Here is a 14,477-nt window from a genome sequence, read left to right as displayed (position 1 = left end):
TTTATGTTTAAATCAGTCATGAAACCGCAGCAAGTAACACCATGGCAATGACAGCTACGCCTTCATGTTTTTATTTGAACTAAAAAAAAAAAGAACATTTTCAAGGTCTTTGGGCACAAATGGTGATTTCACATCACATTTCAGTAATAAGAGACCAGGTGACCGGGCTTCACACTACTTTCCCCTCTTCAAAAAAAAAAAAACATGCATAGCTACATTACAGTACATGTAGTGCATTAAAACCTTTGTATTTAGTTACAGGTTACAAGTTGCAGGTAAACTTGTATGTTGTGCTTTAGTTGAACAACATCTCAACAACTCAGTTTGTTAAATAGCGACCATAATATAGATATTCAAGTAGTGTTTTTACAGTGAATAATTCTACTTCAAATACATGTTTTGCTATATACAGGTCAAAGTCGATGAGTGCTTCTAATACAAGTACACGATAGGACCCATAAATAAACAGATTACTACTATTAATTATATATTGTGCATGTACAAACAATTGTGCTGCATAGAAGCACATTGCTTGCCCGGGACTACTTCTACAGTACTTTTCCACAAATAACAGTGCAGTTTTCTTATTGCCTACACGTCTAAACAACAATTGCTATGGAGTATAACCACACACATTACCAGTATTAAAAACTAGTTGACTAGTATTTTAATTAAACATTTTTGCGTGGTTGTGTGCCGTGATATTTGTCTAATGTAAAATATGTGGATTAGTTAATTTAAGTTTGGGGAACACAGTTTTAGTGGATATACAGTACCAGTCAAAAGATTGGACACATCTTCTCATTTACCACCACTGGAATGTCTGTCCATACTTCGATTAAATAATACACATCCGTCATATAAGTTAGAGCAACTCAGGTAATATTTAAATGTAATATTTTGTCAAATATATGTCTTATGTGAAAGCATTCTCAAGGAAAAAGGAAGATCTTATGTCTATTTCCATGAGCTATCTACTACTACTATTACGACGACTAGTCAATTCACTTTTAACATGAAAAATGATTCTAGTCTAATACTCTTAAGAATAATTCTCAATGCTTATAAAGCAGAATCGGTTTCGATTGACTGTACAGGTCCACCATACAAAGTCCTGTTGTAAGAATCAAGTCTTTTATTTAACAAAGATGTGATGCTGTCTCTGTCAGAAGTACGCATAAAGAGTTCCAGCTACTGAGAAGGCGCAAGGCATTCCTTCTGTGTCACCAGGCAGGACAAGAGGTGTTCTTTTTTGGCTCAGAAAATGATCCATGTTCAACAGGAAGCGTGATATTCCACCCTGTGGTGTGTTCACATGAAAGCGACAAGAGCAGTTTGTCTTCTAGAAGATGTCCGGGCACTGTCTCCAGTCCTGCCTTTCTTTGGCCTCCCAGTAGCCTCCTCTGTAGATGTAGCTGCTTTCTCTTGTGCTATCATCTGTTCTTTTCTCAAACCACAGGGGCTGGTACACCTCTGCCTCTTGCCCTGGTATTGATAACACACAGACATGCTTTTTAAACACAATATTACAATTAACTTGTACAACAGAGCGGCACGGCGGGCTAGTGGTTAGCGCGCAGACCAGGGTTCAATTCCACCCTCGGGCATCTCTGTGTAGAGTTTGCATGTTCTCCCCGTGCATGCTAGGTTAATTGGCCACTCCAAATTGTCCATAGGTATGAATGTGAGTGTGAATGGTTGTTTGTCTATATGTGCCCTGTGATTGGCTGGCGACAAGTCCAGGGTGTACCCCGCCTCTCGCCCAAAGACAGCTGGGATAGGCTCCAGCACCCCCGCGACCCTCGTGAGGAAAAAGCGGTAGAAAATGAATGAATGAATGAATGAACTTGTACAACAGAAATAGAAATAGAAAGTGTGAGCAAACTAAACCCCGCTGAGCTTTTGAATCCAGCTTGCCAGGCACGGCACGGCACGTTTTTTTTTACATTGGAAAAATCTTGTGGCACACCACTAACCAAAAATGTTACAAAATGTCACCATGACCTCACACCACTCGACAGTAGCTACGTTTTTACATGACGAGTTTTTCTCTTTCCGAATGACCTCTCGGGAAACAATGGTATCCATAGAAAGGAATATTCCAATCTCTTGTCTACATGCACCGTGAAAATCCAACAGAATAGTCAATAGGGCATGCGCAGTAAAACGTAAACATCAACATCACGTGATACCGTCTTCCCCGAGTTTTTCTTTCACTTGTTGGAATAACTCTGTATTGCCAGTTTTTCGTCTGTTCAGTCTTGAAATTTAGTTTGAATCAAAAACAAACTTTGCTTAGCAGTCCAATGCCGATTGCTGGCCTCCATTTTTAAAACTGAAGAACTGAAGAATTTAAACAGGAAAAGATCAAATTCAATCTTGCTAATATTTTATAATTAAACTCAGGACACATACGTAGATATATGTTTTCTTTTTTAATAAAACTGCACTTGTGAATAAAGTATAGAAGGGTTTAGATTCTGATCCACAGATGGCGGTAATGCACACGAAAGCTGCTTGCCAACCGCCAATAAACAACAGAAGAAGATGGCCGAGGGTGGAATTGAACCCTAGTCTCCTCGCCGGCTATTGACATAATATTTGCAAATGATGATTAATAAATGTTAATTATAAAAAGTGATATTGGATAATTCCTCACGGCACACCTGACGGTTTCTCAAGGTACACTAGTGTGCCGCGGCACAGTGGTTGGAAATCACTCATCTAGCATTGACTCACCTTCCTGCAGGGCTTGGGTGGCTTGCACCTCCCTTCTCTTCCTCTCCAGCCTCTGGCATTCCTCCAGACGCTGCTTGTGTGTGTTTGCTTCATCCCACAGCCCGGCCTCCATCAGCCGTTGGTCAGGCCGCAGGCGACTGTCAGTGGGCGCCACTCCCTCTTCCGGTTCATTCAGAGTCAAAGCCAAGGTGGAAAAGTAATGCATGTTTTCTGCGTTATCCCTGTGGAGTGAAAGTGATGAAGCAGACACGTCAGATGAAGCCATCAAGAGGAGGTGCTAATGAGGATGAACATACGGGAGAGGGTATTTCTTCCACAGCAGGTTGGACTGAAGAGTCTGATAAACTGTCTTTTGTTTGCCTTCAGAGCCTCCGCATCCTTGACTGCTGTTTACTATCTTGGCGCTCTCCATCTTCTCATCCCAGGTTCCTGATAGGATATAATGAGCTGTGCCTTCTTGGTCCTCCACTACTCCCGTAACCTGGAGTGGAAAAAAATAAGGACATTTGCAGCTCCAGCTCAGTTTCGACACCATGCTGCAGTACCTTGCGTGGGGCTTCTCTGCAGAAGTAGCTGTAGGGGGAGAATTTGAGATGACACGTGTCCTTGGTGGTGCTGTTGATGATGTCAATGTCCCCAGACTGCCAGCAACATGACAAGAATACAACGAGGGAATCGGGTTGGACTTATGCACACAAAGTTCTCCTCTGCATGCATTTTGTTATTTGAAAGAGGAAAAAAAAACAGACCTGATCAATCCAGAGTTTCCCCACGATAATATTATGCACTGTTGATGTCACTTTGCTCCACACATAGTGATTCCCACTGGAGTGGAACTGCAGGTGAATGTTTCCTGTTGTTAATGGAAGGACATTCAGAAGCTTTTTACACAGGTTTTATGAAGAAAAAAAAACAGTAGATCATATCTGGTCTTTTTGGTGCAGTGTGAACTGCACTCAAGCTGTTCCTCACCTAGTGGCATGACGGACACGTACTTCCCACGGAACTTGCTGTCAATAGTGATGTGTTGCCAAAGGGTCCATCCTCGCTGCGAGATGACGTGGTGAGCGGCGGCTGGTGGGTGATGACTCACCTGACAGTACATGTTGTTTATTTTAACGGAAAACAGTGAGTGTTATATATTGGGGGCATTAAAAAACTTAAAAGAAACTAGGGTGTCCTTTGTCCCAATTTATAAGTCTCCCATTAGGAAAAAGCGATTTTTAGATTATATTTCAACAGTGATGTAAGTAAGTTTGACCATTTTGTTGTTCTTCAGCAGGCTTCTTCAACAGGATAACCTAGCATGATTCATTCATTTTCTACCGCTTTTCCTCACGGGGGGTGCTAGAGCCTATCCCAGCTGTCTTGGGGTGAGAGGCGTGGTACACCCTGGACTGGTCGCCAGCCAATCACAGGGCACATATAGACAAACAACCATTCACACTCACATTCATACCTATGGACAATTTGGAGTCGCCAATTAACCTAGCATGTTTTTGGAATGTGGGAGGAAACCGGAGTACCTGGAGAAAACCCACACCTGCACGGGGAGAACATGCAAACTCCACACAGAGATGGCAGAGGGTGGAATTGAACCCTGGTCTCCTGGCTGCGAGATCTGCGCGCTAACCACTAGAGGTGGCCGAGGGTGGAATTGAACCCTGGTCTGCGCGCTAACCACTATACCGCCGTGCCGCCCACCTAGCATGATGTTGCTCACATAATGGATTACTCTTATTAGCGATGACTCCCACTTTGAACTATATAAATAACAAGGACCTGAAATAATCCAAAATGTCATAAAAGTAATGCAGTCTTATAACTTTCACTTTTCTTATGATGTTCTCAGCCAGAAAGGGTGTGTGCGTTCCTCAGGCTTCAGATTGACTAGAATGGCCTTGTGGTTGAGGAGGGTTCATGGCACCGACGGTTGCTCGACAGCTCCAGAATGCATTCGCACCGTGGGATGACTCACCTGCTCACAGATGGAGCGGTAGCCATAGTCCTCAAGGCGGTCCAGCTCATACGTCTCGCCCAGCAGAGGGTTGAAAGGCTTGGCTGTGCGATGGACGGTGGTGGAGTAGGAGGACACCGAGAAGGCGGCCACCAGGCACATCTGCTCCAGAGAGCAATCGCAGCGAGCCGCCCGGTCCAGCAGCTCGCTGTACTCCAGATCCTCTGTCAGACGCTGCAGCATGGACAGCGGCTCGTTGAAGTTGACCTGCAAAACATACAGTGGATTACTACATATTCACTATTTAGAATTCGCAATCACGCTTCGTTCAGTGCTGTGGTTTTGCACTTCAGGTGTCTGTGAACGCACCATAGTTGTAGTAGTTGTTTGGCGATGGAAGTACGAGCTTCGGCGGTCAAAACTTGCAGCGTGGTGAACACAACATAATATATTATCTTATGTCGTTACTCTCAGACCTCACAGCTAGGAGACCAGGGTTCAATTCCACCCTCGGCCATCTCTGTGTGGAGTTTGCATGTTCTCCCCGTGCATGCGTGGGTTTTCTCCGGTTACTCCGGTTTCCTCCCACATTCCAAAAACATGCTAGGTTAATTGGCGACTCCAAATTGTCCATAGGTATGAATGTGAGTGTGAATGGTTGTTTGTCTATATGTGCCCTGTGATTGGCTGGCCACCAGTCCAGGGTGTACGTCGCCTCTCGCCCGAAGGCAGCTGGGATAAGCTCCAGCACCCCCGCGACCCTCGTGAGGAAAAAGTGGTAGAAAATGAATGAATGAATGAATGTCGTTACTCTAATTACAACAAGCAAACAGTGTGGATTTGGTAAGAAGTGAATCCTGTGTATCCTGATGACCAGGCTAAAGACCACGCCATGGACCTAATTCAATCCCTTCATCAATCATCTTACGTGATTAGAATTTGTCGGTGGTGAGTGCCTAATCTAATAATTACAACGCTCACTTTGATTGCAAATGTTGTTCCGAAATCTGATCTACGGGCATCTACTGCATATTTCGTTAAAAGTGATTGTGATGCATTTACAGGCATGGGTATCTTTGACAAGTCCTTTCCAATGCAGTTCTTCATGATGCTCCACAGATTGAGGGAATAATTGGGTTTGTCTGGAATTCGGCTGCGTCTTGCTCTTCGTACCTGCATGTGGTTTGAGCCTGAGGTGTCCTGAAGAAGAAAACGTTTTAAGCTTGTTGCGTACACCCAGTCTGACAAAAGCAAAAAAAAAAACAAACGAAGGGACCTACATTCTCGTTGTGGGTCCAGTCATGAGGAACTCCACTGCTCATCATACTCTGATTACTCCCTGAGCATCTGAGGGGAAGTTGACATTTTTTTCAGTGAGTGAAGAAAAAGTGAAAAAAAAAATAGAAGAGGTCTCACTTTTGCGGCGTCTCTGCATTGGTAGACAAGGTTATGAATGAAGGGGTGTCCTCCATGGCATCAAAGAATTCGTCATTCTCTTCACTCTCATCCCCCTTGCAAGATCTTTCCACACCTGCAGGGAAATGTACAAAGTAAACACAGAACGCAGGTGCTAAATTACACCTACTGTATTTAGTCAGTGCAGTGAGTTATGATACAGCAATATCAACAAGTTAGTGATGATGGCAGGCTGCACGAGTGCTACCATTACAGGGGGAACATGAATACCAACATTGTACTGCGGCATCTTGCTTGGAAACTGGGTTGTATCGCAGTCTCCCAACACGATAAAGAGCCCAAACACACAACAGGGGGGGTCCTCAGGGGGGTCCTCCACACTGGGGGCTGTGTTGGGTCTGCTGAGGGGGTGCCATCCTTGGGTCCCCTCGACCCTGCCGGCTGGGGGTTCCTCCCTTTAATGTGGGGGTTCGCCCGTCTGTCGGAGTCGGGGGGCCTGGGTGCTGGGCCTCCGATGGCACGGCCTGCACGGCCCCAAAGGTGGAGTTTCCTTGTTCCTCAGTGCCATGCCATGTCTCCCTGCTGTGTGTGTGTGTGTGTGTGTGTGTGTGTGGGTCTAGTATGGAGGGTGGGAAGGAGGGGCTTTCTTTTGTTTCTTTGTTTTTTTCTTTTAATTGTGGAAATTGTTTTAATTCTGTAAAGCACTTTGTGTTGCATGTCTTTGCAGGAAAAGTGCTATACAAATAAAGTTGATGGTGAAGATGATGGAGTGGTCAAAGTTTGTCTCCTCCACATCCAAACCCACTTGAGCATATGAAGAGCGTGCTAAGAGCAGACAAGTGAAGTATCCTCACCTGCATACGAGGTGGGCTTCTCCCTCCAGGCCGTCTCCAGGCTGTTATGCTGTTTGGCTAGCTGCTCGATGGTCACCTCCAGATGGAGACGCTGCTCCCTCTCATGCTGCAGGACTTTCTGCCACCTTCGACTGTGAGATTGCGCTACATCCAGGAAGTCACGACAAGCCTGAAAGGTGTGAACACAGAAGATGTGTCCTCGCCGCTACTGCCTTCCAGCCAAGGGAGAGATTTTGCAGCTAATGACGGTGGGAAAAAAAAAAACTCACATTGATCATAGCATTGGAGGTGATGCGGAAGAGCGCGGCTCGCTCGTTAACGCTTTTCAATTTGTCCACGCTGTTGGCACAGCCGCGGAGTTCCTCGACTTCGCTGAGGGAGCGCTGGAGGGCAGCACCGTGCTTTCCTATCAGATCATTACAGGTGCTCAGGTCGTCCAGCTTGTTGGCCAACGTCTTCAGCACACCTTGGCTTAAGGCTCGATCGTCCTCCTCAGCCTCTAGCCCTTCATCTCCAGAGTCGTCTTCTTGCAAAGGCAGTGCATTAAATTTAAATGCCATGGTAATGTTAGAGGTTTCAGATTAAAACACTAAAGAAGAACTGCACTCTGTAGATAGAATCAGCAAGTGTGCTGCTTTTCAGCGAGATCAAGGGTGAGATCATAAACTGCAATGATGTCATGGCATCGCATGACGATCACAACACATACTCGCTGTTCTTACTGTGATGTCATCATAAACACTGAGACACTGCTAACATTAGCTGCTAAACAGCGGGCCGGTCTATTGTATGTATTTTACATCGCATTAGTGCTTAACTTCTTTTTACACTTGACTTAATGTTTTTTATCATTATAAAGCATGAATATTACATTTTGTGCACCAGTGTAGAAAACTGCATTTCACAATTTGAATTATTAATATTTCATATTTGTATTTTAGTTCACTTAGGGGCTGCATGATGGAAGAGTGGTTAGCACGCAGGCCACACAGCTAGGAGACCTGAGTTCGATTCCATCTTTGTGTAGACTTTGCATGTTCTCCCCGTGCATGCGTGGGTTTTCTCCGGGTACTCCGGTTTTCTCCCACATTCCAAAAACATGCTAGGTTAATTGGCGACTCCAAATTGTCCATAGGTATGAATGTGAGTGTGAATGGTTGTTTGTCTATATGTGCCCTGTGATTGGCTGGTCACCAGTCCAGGGTGTACCCCGCCTCTCGCCCAAAGACAGCCGGGATAGGCTCCAGCACCCCTGCGACCCTTGTGAGGAAAAGCGGTAGAAAATGAACGAACGAATGAATTTCATAAAAATTATAAAAAAGCGTGACATGTGCGGCCCCTTGTTGCCAGGCAGAGTTCATAGGTTATAACTACCATTGATATGCCATTGATACCATAGGTATGAATGTGAGTGTGAATGGTTGTTTGTCTATATGTGCCCTGTGATTGGCTGGCGACCAGTCCAGGGTGTACCCCGCCTAAAAGACAGCCGGGATAGGCTCCAGCACCCCTGCGACCCTCGTGAGGATAAGCGGTAGTAAACGAATGAATGAGTTCACTTAGCCATTCATTTTGCATTTTTATGCTTGGAAATTCTCAAATAAAAAAAAAGTTACGATGCATACTGCCACCAAACAGGCAGTGCTAAAACCACCCATGGTGGCTCAAATGTAATAGTGGCGGGCTGCCGCAAATAAATAGCAGAAGAATTTCTGTGCAATAACTATTTGAGCAACCAGACTCTAGTTCTTTATAATAACAGAGTTTGACCCCTTTGTATTATTTTGTCTTCAGTCGCATCCCAGACACTCCAGTAGGGAAAGCTGTGAATGAACACAGTTGCCGTGGAAACATAAGCCTGTGCAGGCAGGAGGCTTGGCTATTTTTAGAAATGGAAGAAGAGGTTGGTGTGGAGGGGGTGGGAGTGAGGATGAGATGACGCATTCCCCCATTTTCCTCCACCCTTTCTCACTCTCTCTCTCTCTTAGCCCTGAGACGATCCATCAGTCTCTGGGATTGTTTAACGGAAGGGTGGGCTGGATGGACTTCATGTCTGGATTCAGTCAGTGATGACCCAGTTTGAGACTAACTAGTACTTCCTCAGGGAACAGCACATTATGGAGGGGGAAAACAATCATAAAAGTACTTTCATGACCCATATAAAGCTGAAGGATTGTGTTTTGCACAGCACTAGGAGTTTGAAGCTTCTTTTGGTGGCATTGGTGACTGATCATAGATAGCGGAAACTGATCATAGATTGAGCATATAACACATACATAACTGCCAAATTGAGTCAACTTGAGTCATTTTCACTGCCAAATCGAATGCAAGAAATGCTCATAAAAGCATCAAAGTATTGTAGTCAATTTATTATCTACAAACATATAATATATATTCATTATTATTATTATTATATACTTATAATATTCATTCATTTTCTACTGCTTATCCTCACAAGGGTCGCCTATCCCAGCTGTCTTCGGGTGAGAGGCGGGGTACACCCTGGACTGGTCTCCAGCCAATCACAGGGCACATATAGACAAACAACCATTCATACTCACATTCATACCTATGGACAATTTTTGAGTCGCCAATTAACCTAGCATGTTTTTGGAATGTGGGAGGAAACCGGAGTACCCGGAGAAAACCCACGCATGCATGGGGAGAACATGCAAAGTCAACACAGAGATGGGTGGAATCGAACTCGGGTCTCCCAGCTGTGTGGCCAGCGCGCTAACCACTAGACCACCATGCAGCCCGCTAAGTGAACTAAAATACAAATATTAATTATTAAGAATTCAAATTGTGATATGTAGTTTTCTACACTGGTGCACAAAATGTAATATTCATGCCTTATAATGATAAAACACTTAAAAAAACATTAAGTCAAGTGTAAAAAGAAGTTAAGCACTAATGTAAAACATGCAAACTCCACACAGAGATGGCCGAGGGTGGGATTGAACTCGGGTCTCCTAGCTGTGAGGTCTGTGCGCTAACCATTTGATCGCCGTGCAGCCCTAATTATAATATTATTATAATTATTATTCATTATATATCCATTGGGGTGGGATTTAATACGTTTCGAGCTTTCAATGTGTTATATATTATTTATTTCTTGCTCAAAGACTATTGTGGACTTTGTTTATATTCTGTTGTATGTTTTGCTCTAAATTAATTACAAAGAAACAGTTACAAACTAATTATAATCCCTCAGGTAAACTCACTTAATTCAAATATATATATATAAAAAAACAACATGTATACATCAAATAGTATATTGAAATAGTACAACATATAAATATGATATCGCTACACACTGTATATGGTCAACATTACTGTTTAAAAGGCTTTACCATTTTAGTGACAACTGCAGACATTCATGGATGCTAAAATGCTAACTGTTAATGTGTCTGATTAAAAAGGTACATTAAACAAGTGAGACTAACATTAGCTCATTTTTCTAGCATGGCACTGAAAAATGTTCAGCCACAAAACAAATTCAATCACCCGTGTAAAAAGTCCCCCAGTGCACATCCACAGCTCCTATTCTATTTAAACCCTTAATCTTTCAGTAAAGCAATTAAGAGGTTACTTACAAGGTGGCATTCATTGAAAAAGGCTGCACTCGTCCCCCCACATTGTGTGATGAAAAATATTTTCAATGAAAAAATCCACCTGCTCTCTTTTTCTCTCTCTCTCTTTTTTTTTTTTTAATAATCTTTCTTGCTTGCTTGGAGAAGCTGATGACGACGAGGAGGAGGAGTTTACAGGAAGGTCATTCATTCATTCAGCTCTTACTGTCGTCACAGTGACGGGGGGAGGGAGGGAGACGGCAGGGTGTGCTTGTGCAGGAGTCATCATCGAGCTCTGATACAGCAGACGTGCACTGAATATATTTTCTTTGAATGCATCGTAGGGTGAAATGAATTGACAGCGCAAGGGCGACATGATTAAATGTAGCTTAGCACTGCATCACGTCGTTTGACACTGAGCGGTGACCTTGAGTGGTCATTCCTGCAAAACTCTACCACCCTCTGGTGTCCAGCTCTTTACACAACTAGTAAAACGCATGCATTAAGCCTGCAGGTGACTTTTGGGTTCATAGTGGACTCTAAAACTTTAAAAATACACCGTTAAAAATGACTGTATTGTTATTACTTTACAAAGAGTTTGGACACAATTGCTCATGTTATTGAATGAGCAAGTGTGGCCAAACCTTTGGTTGGTACTCTTTATTATACTTCGTAGTACTCTGTACTCGTTGCTTTCATGAATTGTATCTTTAAAGAATATAGACAAGAGCTTTTCTGTATTTTTTGTACAAATTGCTGAATTTGCAGATTTTCCTGATCAAACACAAGCAAGAAACCCAATTTGAGGCCACAATGAGCATGGCTTCATGACATCATTTTTCCCGGAAAGATGATTGGTCAGTAGGCAGGGCGTTTATAGGTTATGAGCGCTTATTGGTCAGTGGGAGGTATCATGGCGACGTATGAAATAGTTATTTTAGCTTTCATAAAACATTCATAAAACGCCCTCAATAAGTATATATGTAAACTGCAATATTAATAACATTGATTAATACGAAACCTGGCTGCATGGCGGTCGAGTGGTTAGCGCGCAGACCTCACAGCTAGGAGACCAGGGTTCGATTCTTCACTTGGGCATCTCTGTGTGGAGTTTGCGTGCTCTCCCTGTGCATGCGTGGGTTTTCTCCGGGTACTCCGGTTTCCTCCCACATTCCAAAAACATGCTAGGTTAATTGGCGACTCCAAATTGTCCATAGGTATGAATGTGAGTGTGAATGGTTGTTTGTCTATATGTGCCCTGTGATTGGCTGGCGACCAGTCCAGGGTGTACCCCGCCTCACGTCCAAAGACAGCTGGGATAGGCTCCAGCACCCCCGCAACCCTCGTGAGGAAAAGCGGTAGAAAATGAATGAATGAATGAATGAATGATTTAGGCACCAGGCTGCATGGCAGTCGAGTAGTTAGTGCGCAGACCACACTGCTAGGAGACCCAAGTTCAATTCCACCCTCAGCCATCTCTGTGTGGAGTTTGCCCTGTGTATGTGTGGGTTTTCTCTGTGTGCTCTGGTTTCCTCCCACATTCCAAAAACATGCTAGGTTAATTGACGACTCCAAATTGTCCATAGGTATGAATGTGAGTGTGAATGGTTGTTTGTCTATATGTGCCCTGTGATTGGCTGGCCACCAGTCCAGGGTGTACCCGCTTCTCGCCCGAAGACAGCTGGGATAGGCTCCAGCATGTCAGTGACCCTCGTGACAAAAAGCAGTAGAAAATGAATGAATGAATGGTGAATAATATAGCAATAGTAATAATTGTAATCATTGCAGTCGCTAGCTCTTACCGGAGTGTTGAATCAAGGCGGTGGCAGTGACCTTGGCCTCCTGCAGGGCTGACACCCACCGCTGACACTCCCCTTCAGAGGTGGCCTTCAGGTGATAGCTGCGTCCTGCGCTTGATATCATCAGGTGACATGTGTCGCCCACCTCGATGTGAGCGGCCGCCATGGGGATGGTGCCTCGACATGTGTGGGCCATCTCCGCCTGCGTTCTGCAACGAGTTTGGAATGCAATTTTAAATGATGAATTACCGTATCAGTTTGTCTTACTTTTTGATGATTGATTTACTTTACTAACCTTTCTTAGCTGTTCTTTTTTCACTTTATATTCATGCGTTAAATTAGCTTAGAGCTAATCCAAAAAATTGCGAAGAAGTTAAAGGGTCACACAATGGACAAGTAGGCAGCACTGCAGCTTCGCCGAGCTTGCGTGGGTTCTCTCCATCCATCCATCCATCTTCAATGCCGCTTGTCCTCATGTCCTCACATTCATACCTATGGACAATTTGGAGTCGCCAATTAACCTATCATGTTTTTGGAACGTGGGAGGAAACCGGAGTACCCGGAGAAAACCTAGGGTGGCCGAGGGTGGAATTGAACTCGAGTTTCCTAGCTGTGAGGCCTGTGTGCTAACAACTTGACCATCGTGCAGCCCCGGAACGTCAACATTCATTCATTTATTTTCTACCGCTTTTCCTCACAAGGGTCGCGGGGGTGCTGGAGCCTATCCCAGCTGACTTCGGGCGAGAGGCGGGTAGACCCTGGACTGGTCGCCAGCCAATCACAGGACACATAAAGATAAACAACCACTTAACTTCAGACTTAACTACAGACTTTAAATTGTCCATAGACATTTGTTTATATGTGTCCTGTGACTGGCTACCAATCCCTCTCAGCTGGGATAGACTCCAGCTCAATTGCAAACCGAATGTGGACAAGTGGTATCGAAAATGAACAGATGGGACACACCCTGAGACTTTAAATGCTCTCTTTGTCTGAAATACATTAACTTTGCACAATGTTCAAATTTGTGGCGAAAGAGCAGCTAACTAGCGCTGGATATGTCATTTTAACACAAACTTACTTATTTCATTCATTAGTAGAGATGTAATTTGAAAAAAAATGAATCAACTTAATTAAGTCATACATGTATTTTTTTCAGACTAAAACTACTCCACCCGTGCCCCACCTTCCACTGGTGCCCCTGTGGACTAGTGACCTTCACACCGCCCCTGCCCGTTACTTTTACCTGTAATAGGACAGCAGGCCATTGCTGAGGACAAACCACCGTCTCTGGTAGCCCTTCAGGTAATTGGTCCATTTAAAGAGCCAGCCTTTGTGGGTGTCCAAACACGGCAGCTGTATCCCCGGGAGAGTCGGAGAAGGCAAACTCCTCACTAATTCATCCATGTCGGGACTCCGAGGCGGAAACGCGGCTAGTTCTGTCCAGATGAGACAGATGCTCGGCTAAGCTAAACTGATGCTAACCGCTGCTAGCCTGCAGCTGGACGGCTTAACACCAGAGTCATCTTCCCAGAGAGAGAGAGAGAGAGAGATTCAGCTCTGTCTACATGCCACAGAGGCTAGAACAAGAAACTATATAAAAACATGAAACTGTTACTACTAATACTATGAAACTTCTGTTTCTACTTTGACGTCGCAAACCGATAATAAAAGCTCTCGACGTTTGCCGATGCTGGCAGGTGTCACATTGAATTCAAGAGCATATTTCTGTAAAATAAGCTAACTAAATTCATAATTTATATCGCAATAAGAGCAGTTTCGATTTTGGTTTCCACAGCAATTGACTTTTAACCATCCCTACAAAATTCTCTTTTGAAAATAACGGAACATTTCCTGTTTTGTTTTTTTTACGACAGCTGTGTCACAATACGGCACAGTCAATTGAAGCGTAAAAATAGATGAAGTTATTCATGCTATAATTAAACTCACACAATGGCTCATACAATATAATGACTTATAATCCCAAACTATTACTCCTGTCATGGTTTTGTATATATCTTGTTAAATTGTCTTTTTTTACTCTACTTTTGTATACTTTTTTTTTTAACTTGACTACTGCACTAAAAGGAGAAGCTGTCCAATCTCGTTGTACATCTTGTATAATGACAATAAAGGCCAT

The 14,477-nt window shown here is 43.8% G+C and overlaps 1 protein-coding gene across 3 annotated transcripts; it reads right to left on the bottom strand.

Annotated features, from left to right (window-relative positions):
* Positions 1-48: 48 nt before the first annotated feature.
* Positions 49-14,190, bottom strand: osbp2a (oxysterol binding protein 2a). 3 transcript variants are annotated; one of them, XM_058052188.2, is made up of 14 exons: positions 13,584-14,190; positions 12,341-12,546; positions 7,236-7,492; positions 6,967-7,135; positions 6,113-6,227; positions 5,977-6,043; positions 5,759-5,896; positions 4,718-4,963; positions 3,712-3,832; positions 3,489-3,592; positions 3,285-3,380; positions 3,036-3,220; positions 2,740-2,960; positions 49-1,485 (listed from the first exon to the last, which is right to left on the bottom strand). In XM_058052188.2, exons 1-14 carry the CDS (start codon positions 13,742-13,744, stop codon positions 1,343-1,345), a joined length of 2,229 nt encoding a protein of 742 aa, XP_057908171.2. In that variant the 5' UTR covers positions 13,745-14,190; the 3' UTR covers positions 49-1,342. The 3 variants fall into 3 exon arrangements, with proteins under 3 accessions (XP_057908171.2, XP_057908180.2, XP_078650281.1); XM_058052197.2 differs by having other exon boundaries at positions 7,236-7,489; XM_078794155.1 differs by lacking the exons at positions 12,341-12,546; positions 13,584-14,190 and adding an exon at positions 10,563-11,395 and having other exon boundaries at positions 7,236-7,489.
* Positions 14,191-14,477: the final 287 nt, after the last annotated feature.

Source organism: Doryrhamphus excisus, linkage group LG10 (assembly GCF_037039965.1).
Source record: "Doryrhamphus excisus strain RoL-2023G ecotype Guam linkage group LG10, RoL_Dexc_Guam_v1.1, whole genome shotgun sequence".
Classification (NCBI taxonomy): domain Eukaryota; kingdom Metazoa; phylum Chordata; class Actinopteri; order Syngnathiformes; family Syngnathidae; genus Doryrhamphus; species Doryrhamphus excisus.
Note: the sequence above shows the minus strand (reverse complement) of the source record. Positions and strands in the feature narration are given on the sequence as shown.